This window comes from Trichogramma pretiosum, unplaced genomic scaffold, assembly GCF_000599845.2.
Source record: "Trichogramma pretiosum strain Unisexual culture from Peru unplaced genomic scaffold, Tpre_2.0 scaffold6, whole genome shotgun sequence".
NCBI classification, from domain to species: domain Eukaryota; kingdom Metazoa; phylum Arthropoda; class Insecta; order Hymenoptera; family Trichogrammatidae; genus Trichogramma; species Trichogramma pretiosum.
In genome coordinates this window covers 875936-898808 of record NW_019641678.1, presented here as the reverse complement: position 1 = coordinate 898808, position 22873 = coordinate 875936, and the positions used below count along the sequence as shown (strand labels likewise).

At 44.6% G+C, this 22873-nt stretch overlaps 6 protein-coding genes and 1 non-coding gene across 9 annotated transcripts; 4 read left to right on the top strand and 3 right to left on the bottom strand.

Moving 5' to 3' along the window:
* Positions 1-73: 73 nt before the first annotated feature.
* Positions 74-3660, bottom strand: LOC106658273 (protein Mo25). 3 transcript variants are annotated; one of them, XM_014380150.2, is made up of 8 exons: positions 2507-3660; positions 1562-1668; positions 1309-1476; positions 1114-1232; positions 871-1039; positions 628-792; positions 453-557; positions 189-371 (listed from the first exon to the last, which is right to left on the bottom strand). In XM_014380150.2, the coding sequence occupies exons 2-8, from the start codon at positions 1661-1663 to the stop codon at positions 189-191; spliced, it is 1011 nt and encodes a 336-aa protein (XP_014235636.1). In that variant the 5' UTR covers positions 1664-1668; positions 2507-3660. The 3 variants fall into 3 exon arrangements, with proteins under 3 accessions (XP_014235638.1, XP_014235636.1, XP_014235637.1); XM_014380151.2 differs by lacking the exon at positions 2507-3660 and adding an exon at positions 1930-2184; XM_014380152.1 differs by lacking the exon at positions 2507-3660 and having other exon boundaries at positions 74-371; positions 1562-1663.
* Positions 3661-4781: 1121 nt separating this feature from the next.
* On the top strand, positions 4782-9077 carry LOC106658248 (zinc finger CCCH domain-containing protein 13-like). Its single transcript, XM_014380110.2, has 7 exons — positions 4782-5238; positions 5310-5385; positions 5454-5848; positions 6437-7711; positions 7783-8564; positions 8643-8757; positions 8840-9077. The coding sequence occupies exons 1-7, from the start codon at positions 5048-5050 to the stop codon at positions 8934-8936; spliced, it is 2931 nt and encodes a 976-aa protein (XP_014235596.1). The 5' UTR covers positions 4782-5047; the 3' UTR covers positions 8937-9077.
* On the bottom strand, positions 9061-13112 carry LOC106658239 (protein msta-like). The gene is made up of 8 exons (XM_014380096.2): positions 12992-13112; positions 12547-12923; positions 10031-10396; positions 9824-9958; positions 9576-9762; positions 9413-9508; positions 9260-9354; positions 9061-9179 (listed from the first exon to the last, which is right to left on the bottom strand). The coding sequence occupies exons 1-8, from the start codon at positions 13110-13112 to the stop codon at positions 9075-9077; spliced, it is 1482 nt and encodes a 493-aa protein (XP_014235582.1). The 3' UTR covers positions 9061-9074.
* On the top strand, positions 10531-12383 carry LOC106658255 (hydroxymethylglutaryl-CoA lyase, mitochondrial). The gene is made up of 2 exons (XM_014380117.2): positions 10531-10635; positions 10909-12383. Exon 2 carries the CDS (start codon positions 10977-10979, stop codon positions 11961-11963), a length of 987 nt encoding a protein of 328 aa, XP_014235603.1. The 5' UTR covers positions 10531-10635; positions 10909-10976; the 3' UTR covers positions 11964-12383.
* A 1443-nt stretch (positions 13113-14555) lies between the features above and the next one.
* LOC106658240 (protein eyes shut) lies at positions 14556-19058 on the top strand. Its single transcript, XM_014380097.1, has 9 exons — positions 14556-14563; positions 14788-14922; positions 14993-16937; positions 17014-17565; positions 17652-17803; positions 17879-18015; positions 18114-18539; positions 18613-18844; positions 18940-19058. Exons 1-9 carry the CDS (start codon positions 14556-14558, stop codon positions 19031-19033), a joined length of 3681 nt encoding a protein of 1226 aa, XP_014235583.1. The 3' UTR covers positions 19034-19058.
* Positions 18884-20563, bottom strand: LOC106658256 (ATP synthase mitochondrial F1 complex assembly factor 2). Its single transcript, XM_014380119.2, has 6 exons — positions 20377-20563; positions 20052-20245; positions 19855-19977; positions 19602-19782; positions 19342-19457; positions 18884-19252 (listed from the first exon to the last, which is right to left on the bottom strand). Exons 1-6 carry the CDS (start codon positions 20468-20470, stop codon positions 19106-19108), a joined length of 855 nt encoding a protein of 284 aa, XP_014235605.1. The 5' UTR covers positions 20471-20563; the 3' UTR covers positions 18884-19105.
* Positions 20564-22053: 1490 nt separating this feature from the next.
* LOC111694095 lies at positions 22054-22246 on the top strand. Its single transcript, XR_002763563.1, has one exon. It is a non-coding gene; the product is annotated as a U2 spliceosomal RNA (small nuclear RNA).
* Positions 22247-22873: the final 627 nt, after the last annotated feature.

Below are 22873 nucleotides of genomic sequence, written 5' to 3'. Positions count from 1 at the left end.
ATAAAATTTGTTCTAAAAAAAATAGACTATTTTCTGCAGCTGCTCAGCTTTCAAAGCAATATAGAAATCAAAGGTAATAGTAAAGTTTTATATTATTATTGAAAAGTCTGAATGTTACACTAATATATTGTGAATGTAAATTTTATTTACATACAACTACTGGAAAACAGTATAAAAAGTACTCCAACTTAATTTTCATGTACAGCCTTAAGCTCTTTAATCTGCTTGATCAAATAAGCTTTTTCATCGTTAAACTGTTCATCTTCTGAACGGTCCGTGTGAAAACGTGTCAAAAATTCGATTAACTTCTCTTGATTACGCAAAAGAATGTCGAGAATAGGCTTAGGTTTGTTAGGATTTGCTACAAACACCTGCAAAAAAAGAAAGAAAAATTTTATAAAGCAAATATTTTTACATTTTAAAATATGTAACAAAAGGAAATAATTAATTACCTTGAAGACATGAAAAGCTTCAAATTGTATATTGCGTGATTTTTCTTTTAACATGTTCATCATTAGTTTCAAATTGTCTGGATTAGAGATATATCTAGTCATCACCTGTAATGAATTTCATGATTAATATATATTTGCCATAGTTATGATTTCAAAATAATGTAAATAAACGTACTGTAAAATTATGTCTATCAAGTAGAAGTTCTCCAAGTAACTTCAAACTTTGTCGGCGAGTTACATAATTTTCTGAATTAAGTAATCGTTGATAATGTGAGAAAACTTTATCGTAATTAACTTCTAAGAATTCAGCACTGAGAATTTTATGCCTAGTAAGAAGTTCCTGAAAACAATTGTTAGTTCAGGTAACTTATTAGAATTTTATTCAATTGCAAGCTCTATGACTGGTTTAATTTTTTACCTTGAAAGTTGAAAAAGCATCAGAAGCTATGTCAAAAGTTGATACTTCAACATATCTGAAGAAATTGTAGAAATCATCGGAGTATATCATAATTTTTGCCAAAGCTTCATATCGAGCACATTCTCTCAGCATTGTACCACAGTTTAATGCAATATCTTGATGTTCATATCTGCAAATAATTTGATAAAGACAGTCAGATTTTGGTTTATTTTGGATAAAATTTAAGGTTGATTCTTGACTTACCCTGACATCAAAGTGAATAAAATTTCTGATTTTGTACAGATATATTCTACAGTAGGAGATCTTGTACCAATCTGTCTACGCAAAATGTTATTAAAAACTTGAGCAACATCCTTTTTGCCCTGCAATTTTAAAAAGTAATAAGTTATGTAATTAATATTTTTTTTTGAAGACATGAAAAGGCTGTAGAAAACTCACCTCAAAATCTATTCGACTCAAATTTTGAACCAGCAATAACAGAAGATTGCTGTTATAAAGCTCTTGTGCTAATTGAGCAACTACTATGTCAGCTTGTGGTTCTGATTCAGCGGTTCCATACAGCATATTTTTTATGTGAACTAAATTTTTACTTACATCCTCTTGTGCCTAACAAATATATAGAAATATCAGATATAAAAATATTTTTCTCGAAAAAATTTCTAAATAACAAATGCTTTGAAATTATATATACCTTCTCAACTTTTTTATCACCTCGCTCCAGAGCATTGACTGCTTCTTTAAGAGCCTTTACCACTTCGGCAGGGCTTTTCTGTGATTTACCAAAAAGCGGCATGATTTCTGCAAGGATTAAAAAAATGTCAATTAATAATCGGACCGTGACATTACGCGATGCAAAATTGCTCGCGATAACGGTGATTAATTGTTTCAAATGGTTCAGTAGGATAAAAACACTCATGAAAAGTATAGTTGTGTACGCACTTGTAAACAAAGTGAAATGACCTGGTTTTTTTATAACAGTAGCATGTGAGAGAAGTAGAGAAATTAAAAGGTATGGAATACTAACAATAGATCATGGAAGATTGGGCATACAGCGCTTACCAATGGATGTATGCGTGAAAATGCGTGTGTTAGCGAGTCTATGTATGCGTGTGTATATTCAGGCCTTTGCAGTTTGCTGCTATCGATACGTCAAAATAATAGCGTAATGCGCAAAACGCAGTACATTCGCTTTGTATATAAGTGCTATATATGTTTACGAAGATGACTGCGGCTATGCAATATCGGCCAGTTTGGCTCCACAATCCCTAATATTATGTATGAATGTATGTATGTATGTATACTGTACAAGTATGTACACAGGTGATAACTCGAGTTTGCTAAAGATGAAAGCGCGACCAAGTCGCGCTGGGTAGAATCGCACTATTATATTCTCGCACGCATACATTTGCACATTACGTATAGGTAGATGTGCGCGTGAATATAAAAGAGATATAGAGAGGGCGATCACGTAAAACGAAAAGTATATAGTTATAGCAATAGAATATACAAAAACGGAGTCGAGAGAATGCGAAGGAGTTTGCTTGGGTCGCAGCAGTGTTTGTGTGAATTCGCGCCGTATGTGTGCACGTAAAAGAGAGCGAGAGAGAGAGAGAAAGCTTACATGGAAGAAACTCACCTTATTTTTTCTAGAGTATGTATACAAAAGCTGATTGCAGCTGCGGAGATGGACAGCAGTGTCAACGGCGAGTGTCAGAAATAAGGCGCAGCACGCGACTCTCGTTTCGAGAGTTTATTTAGTTGAACGTATATAAGCACGGCTCTGACAACAACGAGAGAGTATATAGGCGAGCGATGCACACACACTGCACAGATATATGTATACAGACACAACAAGATTCGTTCGGCTGGTATATATATAATATACCTATAACTCTGTATGTATATAGCTGTTGAAGTATTCTCTGTGTGTACGCGCTGTATATAATGTGTATATACGTAGGCCTCGTTTATCCGTCTGCTAGGAAGCAGCAGAAGCTCATGGTCGTCGTCGTCGTCGTCGTCGAGCGTCGTGTGCGATCGGCAGCGGGTGACTACAAGCACGTCGCGAGCTTTTTATTGTATTTTACGACGGATCATTAGCAGATAAAAGTCGACGTTATTTTGGGAAAAATTGACGATTTGCGCTGCTATCGACGCGCAATAACAAAGACGGCCGTACACACGAAATACACAGGCACTAGGCAATTTCACTGGTCGCAGACAACAGAGCTGCGGACTGTTATCAGTTGTATGTATACAATTTAGCGCTGACCAATCTGTCTCTCACGCACACGGTACACACGCGCGCGCGCTCATAATACACACAGTACGCGCGTAGGTATAGGTGTATATACAAAAAGCGAGAGAAAGAGACGCACGGAAACCAGCAGCAGCAGAGTCTCTCGTTGCTCCGATTTATTACGTACGCGATCTGGTTTCACACAGCCCGCAGAGTGTGTCAGACAACCCAGAGTCCGTCTTTGTCGCTCTAGTACGGTCAGCAGTAGTAGCAGCAGAGCTGTGTTGTGGATAGAGGTATTTTATGCGCTGATCGACTAACTGCGCGTCACGAGAGAGCTGCTGTATATTGTATACGTATAATACGTAGGCACGAACGTGTAGATGTGTGTATACACCAACACAAGCAGCAGCAACGGACGCTTTGCTATATCCTTAAACTCAATTGTTATTATCGAGAAAAAGAACGCGAGAGAAAGAGAAAGAAAAATAGAGAAGGGGAACGCACGCGAACCGTAATCGTCGACCGTCAAAGGAGGACTGATGATGCTCGTGCAAGCTCAGCGACGAGAGCGTTTGACTGACTAAGGCTATATAGGTATATGCGGTACACGTATCAGACGCAAAAACATAATGCATGCATTGACGTCTATGCGCCTGACGTATAGCGATGGAACGTATATATACATACGATTATCTGTACCCTTTCTCTCTTCCTCTTTTTGCACAGACGATCTGTTTACGAGAGTGTGCACAAACCTCGATGGACCTGAAAAAATTTCAACGGTAGATTGACTTATAATTCGCTTTTAGTTTTAGCGATTCAATGTCATGATTGCACTGCGGGATAGGCAAATGATCCTTACCGTGTGCACATCTTAAATTATACATTCAAACGTCTCGAGCTCTTTAAATTTGTAACTGACACTGTAGACATAAAATTGAGCACGATGAAACACAACTTGATATATACCTGCTGGGTAGTGGCATGTGACGTGTGTAAGCGCACGATTCACCCTCCGCTGCATTTACGTTTGTTACATATTTTTGTAGTGGTAACTGCTGGAAAAACCCAAAAGGAGACGTGAATGAACTTTACAATTATTGGATGGGATCCGGCTGTGAGTCAAGCGAATCATCATTATTATTATACGTATAAAGATTTTCGTTGAAATCTTTTTTATATTATAAGAGAACACAATTCATTTTACAATGATTCTACATCTAAAAGTAAATGCGCTAAAATATCTTACCTTTCAAGGTAAAAATTAATTCATACTTAAAGTTACAAAATAAAAAATATATAAAAGTTGCTTAATATTCAAAAGCATTGTAATTATTACTTCACATGATTTACTTTTTGAGTCTCATAAAAATTTCTTTTGTTAAAAAAGTTATCGCTGCTTGGAACTATACTTTATTTTAATAGTTTTCATACATTTTTGTTTCACGCTGTATAATCATTTCATCTCTACGAAGACTTGGTTTAAAACAATTAATATAGAAAAAGATAAAAAAAGATAAGAAAATTCTAAATACTTTTTTCGTACTCGGAAATTAATATTACACGATAAAATCATTATCGTCACGATTTGAATGTTGCGGTTTCATCTAACGTTCAGTGTTGCCAACTTATTACAACAGAAATGATGAATTTAATTTCTGTGAGTTGGTAATGGGCCCGGTTAGTAACTTAGGTTACTTCAGCTTCAGGCCAGTGGACAGCCTTAGTTTGTTTTTATTATAGATTTTTCAACTCCATGCGTGCTTGATTGTGCTTGAAATAAATACGTGCCCGAGTCATAATCGACTCTTCTATTCCGGCGTCCAGGTGTATCAATAGCTGGTCTTATGTCCCTTGTCGTCAAGGATGAGTTGAGTTCGAAGTATCGAGCCTTTAGTGCAACAAGTTATTATTGGTTTTATTGATGTGGATAATATGTCAAAGTCAAACATAAGGAAAATAGCGGTTGACCCAACAAAATGTAACATTGATTCGCGGCGTCCAAGTGTTTTTGAGAGGTTGGGAACTAAGCCGGCTGTAAACATAGCCGCATCAACTCAAAACCCAGCTGATTATTGTAGGAATTGGGCAGTTACTGGTAGCTGTTCTTATGGCAAAAGCTGCAAGTAAGTATTTTTATTTTACAAGAATTAAAGTAATTAACTCTGCTTTAACAATATATTGTTCATGATTTCAGATTTGCCAACACTCATATACTAATCAGCCCTTCGAAGCGAGTAAAAAAGGATAATGCCTCAGCAAATCCATCATTGGTAAATTAAACTCATTATTATTCACATGCCCAGAGTAACCACTATTCTATCCACCCATTTTATTTTAGCTTATTGAGGATCAGTTTAAACGCCTTACTTCCAAAATTGTAAAAGCCACTCACAGTCCGGACTTAAATTTAGAAGATTGGAATCAAACAGATCTGGAGTACGAAGACGAAAAAGTTTTAGAACGGCGCAGACAGTTACTTCAAAGAGAATTGGAGCTGCAAATGAAAAAAGATAAAGAAGTACATGGGAAAGATAAATTAAAATATAAGAAAAAAGACATGAGTAGCTCCTCCAGTTCACGCAGTTCAAGTTCTTCGAGTAGTAGTACTTCTTCTAGTAGCGATGATTCATCATCTAGCTCTACTTCAGACTCAAATAAAAAAGTAAAAAGGTTCAAGAAAACTAAACACAGCACCTCACCTGACTTTGATGATGATAGAGACAGGAAAAAGAAGTAAGTATCTATTTACATTTGTCTTATTGCCTAACATAATTTGTGGTTCATAGTTTTGTTTGTCTTAATCGCACGACTTTCCGTTGAAGAGAATTTAAACCTCGCCTGCATCGGGGGTAAAAAATTGTGTTTGTCCATTTGGTAATGAGCTACCCTTGAGGAGATCCATACCCCAGCTCAAACTTAGAATTTTCAAACATATTTTCTGAAGCTTCAATTGAATATTTCCCGATAAAGCTCTATGGAAACCTCAAGAACATCAAAATAAAGTTTGTCATAGAGCCTTTTAAAGGAGTATTAAGATGTTTCAGAAAAATTGATTTAAAAATTGTAATTTTGGGCCAGGATACTGATCACCTTAATCTCATTCAAATAATCCAACTGAATAAAACAATTAATTCACAGATTAAATTTAAAACATTTGGCAAGCCATTCTTACAAAAAAATATTATCTGGATCATCAAAGCAACGGAAAGTCGAACAGACAAAAGTTTTGTCTAAGAATAGCAATAAAAGTAGAAAAAGAATTGTAGAAGGCAGGACCAGAACCATCTCAAACAATACTAAAGCAAATTTTTGTAAACGCAGAGCTAAGACACCGTTGCCAATCGCCTCTCAGCTGGCCCCATTGAAGACGAAAGAACGTCTGCGCAGCGATTCACCGATTAAATCTAAACCCAGGGATTCGGAAAAGGACGTCAGGGCACCTCACAAAAAAATACGCCTTGACGATGATCTGAGTAAAGATTTGTTACCCAAAAAGTCGCTCGATCATCGATTGGACGGCGGAAGGAAGGAGACAGTCCTCGACCGAGGTGTCAAAGATAGCAAAGGTCGTGACGATCGATCTAAGGCGCGATCGCGCGATCGAACCACCGATCGACGTTCTCGCACACCCGCCAAATATGCGTCCAGCTCCGCCTCCAAGACGAAGCGCAGCCCCGAGCGAATGCGACCTCGAGGCCAGGACACGCGCCACCAGGATCGAGTAACCGCTGGGCGGTCCAGAGATCGTGATCGAGACCGTGAGCGGGAACGGGATAGAGACAAAGCACCGAGGGAGCCGGATTCCAGAAGAGCTCCGATCGATAAATTGGAGTTGGCTGGACGAGGTCGAAGCAGAGACAGGCGTGCTCTTGACAAAGAGCATCGGGATTCAGGTCATTCACGTTTACCAAGTAAACGCGATGACGATCGACGGCCCATTAGTGTTAAAGCTCGATCGGAGAGGGAACGAGAGCGCGACAGAGATCGCGAGCGCGACAAGGATCGTCTTCTGCCGAGCGACAAAGCTCCACGACACAAGGACAGATTGAAAGACCAGACGCTCGGAAGTCTTGACAAAAGTCGAGCTAAGAGTCGACCGGTGACGAGTGACAAGTACGACCGCGACCGGGGAGACAGGGAACGTGACCGACGCCGCTACAAGGATCCTGAGCGCCGGGATGCCGTCGTGGCCAGCCCACGTAATTATCCCGTGCGCAATACCGATACGTGGGACGAGCAGGAGGAGCCGCCACACGAGTACGAAGCTCGAAAACTTTTGCCAGCGAGCCGCGGCCGTCGCGATGATCCGGTCAAGGAGAGTTGGGACGCGCCTCCTCAGGTCCCGCACGAAGCTTACCCGCCCAGCGAGTGGGACGAGCGCGACTGGCGAAGTCGACAGGCTATGTGGGATCGCGAGAGCTTGCCCCCAGCTGGTGGAGCAGCCCCTGACGATGCCTGGTCTGGTCAACCTCGTTACGATGCTTCGCTCCCATTGTTGCCTGAGCGTAAGTGGGACAGCCAAGGGCCACATATGCCTCGACCGCCTTATCGTAACGATCGCATCGCTAAAGAGTTGGAGATCATTTCGGATCATGGGTAAGTAAATGAGATTGCAACTATGCTTTTCGGAATGATCATGATTTTTAACCTTCACTATTTTCTCGCAGAAAACGAAGACCATACAGCACTCCAGAGCGTCGCGAGGAATTACCTAGTCACGCCGCTAAGCAGGCTTTGCATAACAGTATGAAGGACGAACCAATCAATAAGAAACTTATGGAACTTGCCGAGGGTCGACCTCGTGCCAGTCGCGAAAAATCCGGTGAACGCAGAAGTCTGCTGCCAGTACCGAAAACCGACAAAGCCGAGCCTTCGCCGAAGGAGACACCACCACCGCCTCCGGAACCGAAGCGCATCGAAGAACCGCTACCGGTTGTTGTCAATCATGCGGAAAGTGATCTCAGTGACATCAGCGATGATCCCGATGATATACTCAATATGGAAGAGGAAATCAGTGTTGCAGAAAATAAAAATCTGCCGAGAAAACTAGCGGATACGGATCGCGACTCGGCCTCGGTCAAGAGCCAAGATCTGGCGCACGCTTCGCCAAAAGCTCTCGAGGATACTGTATTCAAAGACAAGGATTCCGATGCCTTCAGTCATAAAAACATTGAGGAGGAGAGCATGGAGACTATGGACTTTGAAGAAATATCCGACGGTGAATTGGAGGAAGATGTCAAAACCAGCTGTAAGGGCTTGGGCGATGCTCTTGGAGTTGACTGGGAAAGTCTGGTTAAAGAGTCTCAACCAAGACGATCAACCAATACTAGTCTTGAATCTGTACACAATCGATGGCAATGCAAAGCTGTGTTCCAACGCATCGGTATTTCCGTTAAAGCCGCGGGCACCGATTATGTTGAAAAACTACTTAAAAAATATTCCAATGATGGTTAGTCTTATTTTAATAGAAAAACATGAAATAATAAATTAACACTTTATAATAATGTTACAATTTGTATACTTACAGAATCTGATCCATTGCTGTTGAATGATGTAGCATTGATACACACTGCATTGAAAAGGGAGCAAATTTCTCAAAACACTAATTTAAAAACGGTACTTACCGATGACATACTGTACAGGTGATTATACTTCATGATAAATATTTATAATTATATTGTAAATTGTTTTACTTATTTTGTACTTTTGGTTTTCTTTTTATAGACTGAAAGATAAACTAGACGAAGAAGATGTAGAAAATCTCAAGCCTTGTTCAAATATGTACGAAGAAGTAAAAACTCTTCTTGCACAATCAGCATAATAATCGTAATTTCTTTGTTAGAAGTTAATGAATTTAGTAAAATAAATATAGATAACATTGTAAATGGTAATCATTTATTGGTGAATGAATGTGTAAAAGGTATTTTGTGACAATAAAATATTAATTAAAGTTGATCATTTATATTGTACACGAAACAGATGTTTTAACGTTATATGCTTCCCTGTAGTCAAGTGGTGTTATTGCATCATTTTTTAAAATTTCAAATGCCTTTGATAGAATCGACTGAAATATAATTTGGTAAAGTTAAAAATTAATTTTCTTAATATCCGTACAATCAAAAACTGTTAAACTGTTCAATATACCTCATTTTGGACGTTATCAGACTGATCTGTTTCATTTTCTGAAAGTCTTTTCATCTTCTCGACGTTTGCACAGTGCAACTCATACAAAATCAATCCTATAAACAAACATGAAGATTATAATTTCAATTTTCACTTTTTTCACATATTCATTACCTTTTTTCGTGCAATCACCGCAGTTGAGTGTGTCTAAACAGTAAATAAGTCGATCGCAATACTGAATTTTTATGTCCAGTTCTTCATCGGTGAGCTCTAAAATAATAACAGTGGATACTTACTGATGTTTTTAAATTGTATCATAATTACATTTCTAACTCACCTGACCACTCAAGACCCGGGGATCGTCCAAATATTGATATAATTCTAAACATCATAGACATCATGACGTAATTGGTCGGTGGAACAAGAATACTAAGCTCTCTGATAATGAAGCGAAGCATTCGCCTTGGGCTCTTATACTTGAACTCCTCAACGGCTGCCGATATTCCTGCTCTTATCGAAGCAATCTGCAATTTGTAATGATTCCAGTAAACGTTGTTACTTTTTAAATCAAAGCCAGAGTTTTACCTGTTTAGCTTTAATGACTAGTTGGCATGAAGTACAAGCCCAGTTTGTATTAAAGTCCAGAGGTTCGTTAGGCAGTAATTTGCCAGGACAAGAATCGTGAGCGCAGTGCAGAGCTCCAAGCATCGAGCCAGCTTCCTTCGAAAAAAAAGTCACAGTCGAATAAATTATCGGTTGGTTCGAATCGAAGAAAAAAGAAGACTGTACTACCGTCGCATCCGAGCACCTGGAGCACAGGCACGAGAAGTACTTGGTCGCCAGGAGGAACTGCCTGCGCAGCGTCGTGTCCCAGAGCAGATCCGCGTAGCTCATGGTGATCTCCTGGCCCCTGGCGATGGGCTTGACGGCGTAGACCAGCAGGTGGCCCCGGTCGTCGACCAAGTGGCGCGTGTTCGGCACGCACTGGTGATTGGTCAGCGAGCCCAGCGGGAAGAGCGCCCGCAGACTCGTGGCGTCGTCGGCGCGTATGGCCGCCGTCTCGAACGAGTTCGTGTCCATCACTCGGCACACCAGTCGCATGAACTCCTCGTCCTCGGGCTTCAACGGATTCTTCACGCTCTTCTTCAGCATGTCGACCTGCTTGGGAAAATCGGGTTGAATTTCGTTGCCGAGGACGTGCATATTGGCTTTCGAATTTACCGCGCTAATATGGCAGCGATTTACGCACTCTCTATGCGTGTGCTCGTGTGTTGGTGATGCTTTTTGTGCAAATATGTTTTTGCGTTATCGCGGCGTCTAATCCGCGGTAATACTCTATCAGTGCCCCCCATGCTTGGAGCAGCTGCTTTGCAGACTGTGCGAGTTTTGCATTTGTGGTAAATATTCCGATACTTTTCTTACTGTTATACTATAAAGTACTTCAATTTTCAATTTTTAAGAGTTGTGTGGGAGATAAAGACAAATCTGAATACCCGTGATTTCTTTTAATTAAAGACTTGTGGTGAATTCGGACGTTTGTTTTGAAAATATTCCGATGATTTATGAAAAAATTATTGAAATTAAGTTAAAAAATTTTTTTTTCCATTGATCTAAAAATGACTCGACAAAATCTTAATACACCTTGTATTAATTAGATTGATTGATTTCAGATCGATCACCGATGCACAAATACAAAGCAAAGTGAGATTATAAACAAATTTAAGTCGACGCCAGAGACATGTTTTCCCGAAATTGCTTGAAGCGAGCCGCGCTGAGTCTCGTTCGGCGCGGTTACGCCGACGAAGTTCGCCTAGTCGAAGTCGGACCACGCGACGGCCTACAGAATCTGCCTCAACAAGTGCCCACAGCGACGAAAGTCGAGCTGGTCGAGCGACTGGCCGCCACGGGCCTGCGCACGATCGAGGTGGCGAGTCTCGTCTCGGCTCGCTGGGTGCCCCAGATGTCGGACGGCCCCCAGGTCCTCGAGCAGCTGAGCCCTCGCGAGGGTGTGCGCTACGCCGTCCTGGCGCCCAACGCGAAGGGAGCCCGCGAGGCACTGCGACTCGGCGCCCGCGAGGTCGTGCTCATCGCCGCCGCCTCCGAGAGCTTCAGCAAGCGCAACACCAACTGCTCGGTGGCCGAGGGCTTGGAGCGCGTCCGAGCCGCCCGCCAACTGCTGGTCGAGAGCGGACCCGGGGCGCCGAGGGTGCGGGCCGTCCTGAGCTGCGCCATCGCCTGCCCCTACGACGGACCGATCGCCGCGGCCCGAGTGGCCGAGATCGCCGGCCAACTGCTCGACATGGGCTGCGACGAGGTGGGCTTGGCCGACACCGTGGGCACCGGTACACCCAAGGCCTGGGCTGCCGTGCTGGGCGAGCTGCGCGCGGTCGCCGGGCCCGACGCGTTGACGAGCCGGCTCGCGGCCCACTGCCACGACACCTACGGCCAGGCGTTGGCCAGCATCTACGAGTGCCTCGATCAAGGTCTGCGGGTGTTCGACGCTTCGGTCGCGGGCCTGGGCGGCTGCCCGTACGCGCCCGGCGCCCTGGGCAACGTCGCCACCGAGGACCTGGTCCACATGCTGCACGGCGAGGGCATGAAGACCGGCGTGGATTTGGATCGTCTCGTCGACGTTGGCGATTTCATCACCAAACAGATCAACGTGTCCAATTGCTCGAGAGTGGGCAAAGCCATACTCGCCAAACGTCAACGTTCCTGTCCGTAAATTTTTGTTATTCACGCGCCTTTTAAATGTACAAAACATTCTGGTGTACGCTCATTGAACATTTTTGTAAAATACCGAACTGTCTGAAAGTCTGTGTATATTGTATACAGGCAATCCCCGCTATTCGCGGTACTCAGTATTCGCGGTTTCGCTTATTCGCGGTTCTTTAATTGAGCCATTGTTTCGCTATTCGCGGGAGTCGGATTCGCTTATTCGCGGTTTACTTCACGGTTGTTTAGTAATAATTTTAATAAAGCTGTGATGGATTTTGGTCAAAAGCTCAAGATTTTGGAGCTAATAAAAGAAGGAGAAAAATTGCCATAATTGCACGTAGATTCGAGGTTAATGAGTCAACTATTAGGTCTATCCGCAATAACGGGGATTCTGTTTCGGTATTCGCGGTTTCGGTATTCGCGGTGTTTTTCGGGAACGAATTAACCGCGAATAGCGGGGATTGCCTGTAAATCGAAATATATTTTCTAACTAAAAAAAGAATCTCTCTGCGGCTTTCGTCATTTTTGATCCGACTCAATACATAACTATAATTATCGTAAAATCCAAAACGCCACGAAATGGTACGTACCTCGCGTCCGTACTTGGGTGTGCCGTGCGACTGGAAGCAATAGAATATATCCTTGAAATGGCTCTCGAGCAGCAGCGCCTTGACGGGCACGAGGGCCTGCAAAAGCGGCAGGGACCAGTCGCTACCGCAGTCGGGCTCGAGCTCGCGCAGATACGGGCACTCGACGTCGCGATGTCGCGGATCGTCCTGGCAGGCGTCCGAGCAGACCGGCAGGCCGCAGCCCCGATCGCACGGGAACAGGGCGCAGCCGGTTTTCTGGCAGGCCACGCACATGGGCGGGTACTTGTCGTTGCATCGCGGCCCCTGCACCACCGGCGCGTCTTCGTAGACGAGCTCGTCGCTGGCTACGTCTCTGCTGGCTATTACACCTCTGCCGCCTGTAAAACGTGCGTATAAATAATCGAATTGGCGAGAGAACGATGTAAGTAGCTTTAATGAAACTCACTGAGTTTGGAATAATCGATGGTCCAGCAGGTCTGTTGACCCGTTTCCAATATTCCATGGCCCTGCAAATGTCTACGTAGCTGCTCGTCCACGCAGGCGGGCTCGACCAATTGATCCGTCATTATAATTAACGTGCGCTAAATTCGCCACTTTCTCGGATGGAGTAAAAGTCGTCGACTAAACGGCCTCTCGGGCCAGCGTGGTATATGCGGATTTTAATTCGCCTCTCTCGTCGGGGCTTTCACAAGCGCTCTCGCTCTCCGATCGCGTTTAAAATAGATTTGCGCGACGCGTTCGCCTATCGTACGCATATACATCTAAATGCGCTCGTTAGTTCGTTCGTGTTCATTCGGTCGCTCAAAGCTCGATTATGTGGTAAGAACGTGCGCTATATAAAATATCCGTGCTCGATGAGAGCACATCGCACTCGGAAGCATCGAGCTGCCACACTCGTGTAATTATACGATCGTGCGTTGACTGAGCGCACCATCGGGTCTGAGTTGTGTGAGCTTCTTTCCGCGTATATTGCATCGACGCGATCCATAAAAAAAGCTTAGCATTTATATTTACATATTGTACCAAAAAATGATGCATTCGAATTGGGCTTGTGTAGCAATTAATCGGCCGGTATATATCCGAACTTTTTGCGTCGGCGACGTCGTGCACGCGAGGCTTGCTTACATACCTACACACAGCTTATATCCAAACCGTAAGAAATGAAATCGCGTTCAAAGACGATTAAGCGATATCCGTGCAAATCGGTGCCAGGTATGTAGGTATGAGTATGCCAGGTGCGCGCCATACGTTCCGTAATAAGTTGATGCGAAAGAGCGAGAAAATCGATCGGTCGAGCCTTCATTATACGAGCGTATAGGGTGCTGCGGGTGTACGTACAAGCTAAACTAGTTGGTCGCGCGTCATTGATACGAAACACGCGACCATGTGCACCATAGCATATACAAAGTCAGAAAGAGGGAGAGAACGTTGCACGCGTGATTTCGCCTCCTCGCCTGCCTATAGTACAAAGTATAAGTAAGTCAAGAACCCTGAAGCCAAGTGAGCGAGAGAGAGAGAGAGAGAGAGAGAGAGAGAATGTATGTATCACAAGAGCTGCGGTTTTCATATGTATTGTATATCGTACGCTTATTGCACACGAGAGCTTGCGATGCTTGCGTAAAGGCACGCCGAGTATACGTATTTATATCCGTAACGTACGTATCGTGGCCTTAGCGCTCCTTTATAGGTACTGAGCACCCACACAGCGAGCCGATGTTATGTTTACAAGGGTCGCCATGACGACTGACTGGCAAGTCGGAAAAAGCTTGTTCAATGTGCGGCTCACCCCTTGACAGCAGCGGCAGCGTCAGCGGCGACGGCGGCTCGTGACACATCTCGTATGTATATACACCTGCCTGCACGCATACACATTCGTCATACTTGCGCACTTGCAGTAAATCGCTCGCACGCGCCTATACCGTGTGCGTACACGCGTGCTGCTGTGCACGCGCCATTGGCACTGTGCATCGGTTCGTGCAGACGCGCATGAGGTCCAGCCGAAGCGAATGATGCCGAGGTAACGTAATCCATACACGTATAAGGCTCGATTATACATTTACCGGGTTCTCGAAGCCTATACCATATCGCTGTATACGTATAGCTGAATTTGCACTTTTTCGATAATTCGTTTGGCATAAATACCATGATACACGAGCTTGCGATTCGAATTATCGGCTTGCCCGCGCGCGTTTACGCACGTGCGGCCGTTTGATTTCATGTACACCGCGACGATCGTTGCAGGCAGTACGAGAGTTTGGTCGTGCTCGTGCTCGCGCTGATCGTCCACGCGATCCCGGCCGAGGCGACGATTCCGCAGCGCCAGGACTGCAGGAGCAATCCGTGCATGTACGGCATCTGCGTCGACGACCCCAACAGGTTTGCCAAAAACATTACCATTATGACACGCCCGAATATATATTATTACGCACCGCGTCGATCGCTGCAGCTCCTACCGATGCTACTGCATCGACGGCTACACGGGCATCGACTGCGACATCAACTGGGACGACTGCTGGTCGAGCCCGTGCCTCAACGGGGGCACCTGCAGCGACGCCATCGCCTCGTACAACTGCAGCTGCCCCGAGGGCTACGTGGGCCTGAGCTGCGAGCAGCGCTACAGCGAGTGCATGAACCAGCCGTGCCTCAACAACGGCACCTGCCTCGATCGCGAGGGCGGCCTCAGCTGCATCTGCCTCGAAGGCTTCAGCGGCGAGTACTGCGAGATCGACGCCTCGGTCTGCAATCAGACCGTCTGCCGGAACGGCGGCGAGTGCCAGGAGGGTCCGGGCCTCTCCTTCGTCTGCCGCTGCCCCGACGGCTGGCAGGGCCCGCTCTGCGACCAGGACGTGGACGAGTGCTCGTCGTCGTCGACGCCCTGCCGGAACTCGGGCCTCTGCATCAATCTGCCGGGCAGCTACGCGTGCGCCTGCCTGTTCGGCTACACGGGCAAGGACTGCGACAAGCGCGTCGTGCCCTGCGAGCGCAATCCCTGCGCCAACAACGCCGTCTGCCTGTCCGAGGACTCGCAGCCGGTCTGCTACTGCGTGCCGGACTATCACGGCCAGTTCTGCGAGCAGCGCTACGACGACTGCGAGTCCAAGAACGCCCACTGCGCCAACGGCGGCACCTGCATCGACGGCGTCAACAATTACACCTGCTCGTGTCCGCCGCCCTACACGGGCCCCAACTGCAACCACGTGCTCAGATTGCCGCCGTCGTCTTGGTCCACCGTCCACGAAGTCGCCACCGCTGCCACCGTGGCCAGCACCGGCACGACTGCGGAGACGCTGGCCCCGGTCACGTTCGGCTACGCCACGACCGACGGCGGCGAACCGACGGTGACTCGTCTTACCGATCTGCTACCGATCACTACCGCTAGCTCGTCGGTCGCGAGGGTCTCCGAGGCTACCGCTCGGCACGAGGATGGTAACGCGACGGGTCGAGAGCCGAGCACGGTGTCCCCTGGTGTTCGCTACGACCCGCAGGACCCGCTCAAAAAGACTACCATGGCCGATCTGCCGAGCGAGCAACCTACGACGGAGTACACGACTCTGCCGTTGGAGAGCCGTAGCGAGGGCGACGAGGAGGCCGCGGTTCCACCGCCCACTACGACGATACTACCGCCCGACCTTCGGCCCGACTTTCACGAGCTGCCGACTACCATGAAAAGTATCGAGGATGGCTCAGCTTTTACGTTGTTCACGACGGAATTCGTCGAGACGGTTTATCCGGCACTGATGCACACTACCGACGCTCGAGCTGATAAGTCTATCGGGGATAACGCGACCACCATCAAAACTCTCATCACGCTTTCCGACGAAATTACGACGACAACGACCACAACGACTCCGAAGACTTACGCGTTTACCGATTCGAGCAAAACTACGATTACCACGAGCGATCGCGATGACTGGAGAACGATCGCGCCTGTTGCTACGACTGCGAACGATCTACCGATTTCAAAGGGAGTCGCGTCAGTCGAATCGCCAGGTCGAGAGGAAGAAACGACGGGTGGCAGTAGCGGCGGAGATTCTACCGTGAGACCAACACCGACCGGTAGCGATACCTCGGGATCGGTTCTAAGCGGAAGTACGCGTATGACTGCTCGGCCGATCATGACCGCCAGGCCGACCTCGCAGACCATCGAAGTGCTCGAAACGGCCAGCACGATCGACAGCAGCACCGACGAGGACTTCACCAGCGTCACCGAGTTTCACAGGGTCACTTTTGGCGTGGACATGAACGTTCCAACGATGTCAACGACGACGACGACGACGACAGCGACGGACGAGCAGCCAACGATCGGCGAGAGACCACCCGTTGCGTCGGTTCATGCCTGCAACAAAGATCAGTGCGCGAACGTGTCGCTCTGCGTCGACAACGGAACACGCGTAAGTTCGATCGATCTTTCGATCTCGCGAGCATATATCACGAGTCAGTTTTTGTTCTTATTCTCATCGAGCACAGTGCGACTGCAGCCACCGCGACAATTGCCGCCTCGATGGACCGGTGGTCACGAGCCCTGCTGGTGGCGTCAGCAGCGTCGAGCACGCGGCCTTCAACGGCAAGTCCTACATCCGTCAGAAGTTCGCGATCGACTCGGGCGAGCTCGACATCTTCATCGGGCTGAGGACCAAGGCCAAGAGCGGCATCATCGTGCACGCCCTGTTCGACGACGAGCGCTACGTACTCCTCTACATCGAGTCCGGCCAGCTCAAGTTCCAGTTCTCCTGCGGCCTGCAGACCATGATGTTCGGCGAGCTCGACGCCCCGGTCAACAACGGCCACGGCGTCGACGTCGAGATGAGCTTCAGCTACATCGTCGAGGCCGCCTCGGACAAGTGCTCGGCGCGCCTACTCGTCAACGGCAGCCTCGCCATGAGCGGCGAGCAGCTCCTGCACGGCCACGAGGCCGTGCCCCAGTACGCGAGGCTTCACCTGGGCGGCATACCCGTGGCCTTCTCCCATCAGTTTCCCCAGATCGTTATGGGCTTCGTGGGCTGCATGAGCTCGCTCAGGGTAATTCGTATATTAAAATTATAAAAAGACGATTGTAAATTCAATTATCCAAAGAGTAAGCGAGACTCGACCGTTTGTGAGCACAGGTGAACGGCCTTCAACGGGACTTTATTCGCGACGCCGTCGAGGCGGTCCACATCGAGGAGTGCAACTCGTTCCTCTGCCTGTCGAGTCCTTGCAAGAATTACGGAGCTTGTGAGGAGACAGATGGTAAGATCATCTGCAGTTGCGTGTCTGGGTGAGTTTAAAAATTATCTTCTTGTACAAGACCGAGCTACAAGCAATTGTACTAATCGAGCGTTCCATTGCGTAGATATACCGGCGAGTTCTGCGAGAAATCGGCCTGCGACAACAATCCTTGCCACTTGGGAGCCACGTGCTTGGCCTCGCCCGGGGTCAATTTCATTTGCGTCTGCCCGCTTGGCACCCACGGCCAATTCTGCGACAAGGGTACGACAACGCGCGTTTCAATATTTCGACGCGATTCTAAGATAGATTGCTTACGATAGCAAACGTGGTAACGGAGATCTTTTGTTTTCTTCGCTCAGACACGACGATAGCCCAGCCATCGTTTACAATATTCTCGCCGGGGGTCTCGTCTTACATGGCCTACGGCGTGAGCAGCTCGCTGAAGGACAGCATGGAGCTGAGGCTGCGCATCATACCTCAAGCTCTGGATCAGATATCCTTGATCGCGTATCTGGGCCAGTCGACGGGCACGAGACGCGACTCGTCCGACCACTTCTCCGTCACGTACGTGCGCGGCTATCTCATGCTCACCTGGGACCTCGGCTCGGGCGTCAGGCGCATCTTCACCAGCTCGCCGCTCAGTCTGAGGCCGTCCAAGGCGCATTACCTGCAGATCGGCAGGCGGGGCCGCGAGTCCTGGCTCTACGTCGACGGCATCGGAAACGTCACGGGCCGGGCCGCCGGCGCCAATACGCGCCTCGACGTTTCGCCGATTCTTTACATCGGTAAGCGTTGTGGATAAACATGATGATTTTTCTTCTTTCATTTATTTTCCTTCTCATTCGTTCGTATCCCAAGGTGGCCACAAATCAAGATATTTTGAGGCGCTGCCACACGACTTGCCGCTTCATACGGGCTTCTCTGGCTGCATTTACGATGTAGAGCTGAGAACCGACGACACGGTCTTCCCGGTGGTGACGATGTCGAGCCCGGCGACCGGCCGAGGAGTCGGCGAGTGCCATCGCAACGAGTGCCTTCGTCACTCGTGCAAGAACGGTGCGGTTTGTTTGAATTACGGCCCGACTTACAGGTAAAGTTTTTACAAATACGTACTTTATTATTATTTTCATTCTTTTTTTTTTACAGTTCTTGCGTAATTATAAATGAGATTGTTTCTATTTACAGCTGCATTTGCATGAAAGGCTGGGAAGGATCCGATTGCTCGAGTCCTATCAATTGCACTAGCTCTAACTCATTGTGCCACGCTAACAGCAAATGAAATACTCAAATGCGAAAGAAATCCACAGCTCTCGCACTCGACGCAATAACGTGAGAAGCCAAATTTTCATCCTCAACTAGCGTTTGTAATCTTTGATTTTGATTGATTATGTGTGAAAGACGAGTTCAAGTGGATGAACAAAATTGCAGCAGCCATGCGCGATTGCAAGTCGAATTTCGATAGTTCATGCGACCATTCTACATTGCCCCAATGCGATATCTAAACAAAGAAAAGACAACGAGCGTATTTTAGTATTTTGTATTGTGATAGTAGTTTACATACTTGTACATGTAATTATTAATGTATACCTGAAACTCTTCCTCTAATCGAGAAAGTGCAACAGCTTCTTCAACGCTCACAACTCTCTCCGATGCTGCTAATGTCAAAATAACAGATTTCACAGTATCTACTCCATACATGAAACCTGTAAATAATCATTCTACTTTAATATTGTTTATGTTAAACCATGACTAGGATACAAGTGATACAATTTACTATTCCTATAATAATCAGTGCAATATACTTGAAATTGTTGATACTATACAAATAGCTGTTTGAATAAACTTACCAAAAACTGCCTCTTCATTGTAAGATAACAAATGTTTTATTAATTCATTTTTTGTACTTTGTGGTACATTGGGTGCATCTATACTCCTTGTTTTAACAATGTTTACCCTATATCTATCACAAAACCATTGAATTACAGGATCCCATTTTTCCTGTTGTAATTTATACAATTCGTCTGTTTCCTGAGATAAAAAACATTTTCAATAAACCATTGATGAAGTAAATTTTCAATTTTTTTTTTTAAATTGACTTACACTATCATTGGGACTGGCCTGGAAGAGTAACGCATCAGTCTCTAGAAAATCAACTATATATTTGGCAATATCACTTTTTGTAAGTTTATTTGGATTATCTAGTACTGTGCTGCTTAAAGCAGTCTGAAATTAAGGTATTGAATTACAAAATGATAAATTGGTTTGGTATTTAAATTTTATCATTTTAAAAATCATACCAAGTGCATATTAGTGCGATTAATGATATCTTTTTGACTGTCCCATTCATGAGCAATGGCCAAAGCCAATGGTTTACTTTTTACATAAAATTCCTTTCCCATTGGTGTCTTCAAACGTCTTTGATCTAAAGTTATTTCAAACTTATCACCATTTGACAATATTCCTGTGTTCTTGTAGAACCTTTTGACAGTAGCTGCAAACATAGATCTGACATCAATTAATATCAAATATTTTTTATAAATTAATTTAACAATTCAAATATAAAACTTTGATTTAGGTTATATAAGTTTCAGATTCTAACAATGCAAAATCTGACAAGCATACCCATGTGACGACACTGCGAAGGACAGGAAATAAAAGCTCGAAGCTTATTGACAAACATCTTGTGGCTGTTTTTTACAAATAAATTACTTTTCATAAACAAAACGTCTTTATTCAATCAATCTCAGACGCGACGTCCAAAAGAGTAAGTGCTTTGTTTTGAAACGATACGCCGAGATCCGGCCATGCACTGTAGTCTGTAGCAGACGAAATGTACGTACATTATTATGATTATTGTCGAATAAGACTCGAGATTCAATCGTGCAAGCCTTGACTCAAAGAAAAATTACGCTTCTTTAGGTCTAGTCGGTCTAGTGTGATATCATCTCGAGGCGAACAATGGATTACCATTTTGCTTCGCGGAAATGTACCCCTCATCCTCACGATAATGCAAATATAGATCTCACGGTAACATTACCACTGTTATAAGAAGTAAGTCTTGACCCAAAAAATTATCAACAAAACCATCTGTCCTCCAAGAGTACAAAAATCACAACTCTCGACGTGATCCCCTGAGCCCCAGTTTCGCAGGGTTGGGAAAAATTTTCTTTGGTGATTTTTTTGCCCTAAACGTTTTTAGTTTATTCGATTATTTTAAACAAAAGAGGTCGATTGACGCTTGTCTCTAAACTTGATATATTTTAAGATAATTAACATTTTACGTTGAAAAAATGTAATAAGAAATAACTTTTTCCGACGACGAAAGACTATAAGATAAACAGGACATTTTGATGTTACCATAGCATTTTCTGATATTTCGCATTGTCCCTGTACAAAATTCCACTGATTTTTCAACTAAGAACATGGTTTTTCAAATTTTTCAGTGTCATGAAAACGTTTTCGCACGAAATTTTACCCTCGCTGCGATCAGGTAAAAACAACATTTAAGCGAGTCATCTGCTTCACGCACTTGTTACGTAATATATTGTAGTAAATTTGAAAAATTATTGATAATTGATGTTAACAATCATTTTTTATTGAAGCGTTTAAAACTCAGTGGAATTTTGTGAAGGGATGTTACAAGTGTCAGAAAACGCTATGTGGAAACATCGAAAGTTGCTGTTTTTTATTTGGATTTTCGCCGTTAATTCAATATCTATTATTTTACAATAACAAACTACCACGTTTTATGTTTTTGAGGATGCTCTTTGCAGTGATGGTGTTTAAAAATATCTCAATCAATTATTTACCATCCAAAATTGCAGCTTTACAAAAAGAGGCGTTTTTATGGTTGAATTTTTTTCGGATCCAATCATTGAACCCTTTATAAATTTTTGACGCACTTGAAATATATATGAAGCTATTTGAAATATATTTGAATAACAAATAAATGTGTAAGGGAACGTGAGTGCTATGCAAATCTAGTGTTTCTGAAGCAAAAAATATTCCTCTATCGCATTTTTCGGTGACGATCTACCGCACGCACTCTAATCATAAAATTGATTTATCCAAATATTATTATTCAATTTAAAAAATGTATATATTATATACGTAGCTAAATAACAGACTTTGATGTACAAATAGACGTATGTAACAGTCAGTAGAAAGTAGCTGGGGAGAGGGAAACCCATACGCTCGTCGGCGGCGAACTTCGAATTTCACCGCTAGAGGTCATAATTCAATCCAAAAGTAAAAAATTAAAGTTCTGTAGTTAAATGTGAGTAAAAACAGAGCAGCAGCATCGCTTCTCGGCCTTTTGGCTAAGATCAAAGTGTAGTATCTGTTCTTATTAGCTTGATATCTAATACGAAGTCTATATGACTTCTAGCATATCGAACTGATTTTTGAAACTCGGCATGGCGCCTGGGGCTTGCTCCGGCCTTGCCACGGGTCTTCTCTGCATTGCAGTACCGCAGAGTTAGGCCCAATAATCTGAATACAAACATAATTAACAGCTCCCGAATCTGTATTGTATACAGGACTTTTCGATCTGTGAACATAATTTATACCGGCGTCCGAAAAAAGTCGAAAAATCGATCGAGCGAAGTCAACATCGACTCTGCGCCTAAACGTGTTTTTTAAACAAGTAAATGCCTGGTGATTATGATGTGTGGTGTTTATATGAAAAGTACATTATAACAGGCTCTTTTCACATATCGTCACGAAGTAGCCACTTTACCCAAGAATTGATTTTTCTGGTGGCATAACCGCGCGCTCGTATATCGTCGCCCCAGCGCAAGAACCGCACAAATAAACTTAAGGGGCAAAAACAACCTTATCCCTATGTTAAAAGGATAGGATTAAGGCACCTTTTTGCCACTTGAGTTTATTTGTGCGGTTCTTGCACTGAGGCGACGATATATACTCTACGTATTAAAGTTTATTAATTCATGTGCTTATAATTAGTTCACAGTTTAGTGAAAAAATAAATAAATAATATTACAATAAAACCGAAATACTCCTCTTTCCAAATATTAAATAATACAGTACACTTACGAATTCGCGAAGTGAGTGATTCTCAATGAATTCAGTTTGATGCCCGAGCGTAGCGAGGGTTCAA

Bases quoted from the DNA above. Each gene is read 5' to 3' on its own strand.
- LOC106658256 (XM_014380119.2), bottom strand. From the start codon at position 20,470: ATGAAAAGTAATTTATTTGTAAAAAACAGCCACAAGATGTTTGTCAAT. The intron at 19,783-19,854 runs GTAAGTCAATTT...TTTTTATCTCAG, and splicing joins AGGCCAGTCCCAATGATAGT to GAAACAGACGAATTGTATAA. The intron at 19,458-19,601 runs GTAAGTTTATTC...GATTATTTACAG, and splicing joins CAATGAAGAGGCAGTTTTTG to GTTTCATGTATGGAGTAGAT.
- LOC106658240 (XM_014380097.1), top strand. The intron at 16,938-17,013 runs GTAAGTTCGATC...CATCGAGCACAG, and splicing joins GCGTCGACAACGGAACACGC to TGCGACTGCAGCCACCGCGA. The intron at 18,845-18,939 runs GTAAAGTTTTTA...TTCTATTTACAG, and splicing joins AATTACGGCCCGACTTACAG to CTGCATTTGCATGAAAGGCT.
- LOC106658248 (XM_014380110.2), top strand. From the start codon at position 5,048: ATGTCAAAGTCAAACATAAGGAAAATAGCGGTTGACCCAACAAAATGT. The intron at 5,239-5,309 runs GTAAGTATTTTT...TCATGATTTCAG, and splicing joins TCTTATGGCAAAAGCTGCAA to ATTTGCCAACACTCATATAC. The intron at 8,758-8,839 runs GTGATTATACTT...TTCTTTTTATAG, and splicing joins ACCGATGACATACTGTACAG to ACTGAAAGATAAACTAGACG.
- LOC106658239 (XM_014380096.2), bottom strand. From the start codon at position 13,112: ATGACGGATCAATTGGTCGAGCCCGCCTGCGTGGACGAGCAGCTACGT. The intron at 12,924-12,991 runs GTGAGTTTCATT...CACGTTTTACAG, and splicing joins CATCGATTATTCCAAACTCA to GCGGCAGAGGTGTAATAGCC. The intron at 9,959-10,030 runs GTAGTACAGTCT...TTTTTTTCGAAG, and splicing joins CCAGGTGCTCGGATGCGACG to GAAGCTGGCTCGATGCTTGG.
- LOC106658255 (XM_014380117.2), top strand. From the start codon at position 10,977: ATGTTTTCCCGAAATTGCTTGAAGCGAGCCGCGCTGAGTCTCGTTCGG.
- LOC106658273 (XM_014380150.2), bottom strand. From the start codon at position 1,663: ATGCCGCTTTTTGGTAAATCACAGAAAAGCCCTGCCGAAGTGGTAAAG. The intron at 558-627 runs GTACGTTTATTT...AATTCATTACAG, and splicing joins TTGATAGACATAATTTTACA to GTGATGACTAGATATATCTC. The intron at 372-452 runs GTAATTAATTAT...CTTTTTTTGCAG, and splicing joins AAGCTTTTCATGTCTTCAAG to GTGTTTGTAGCAAATCCTAA.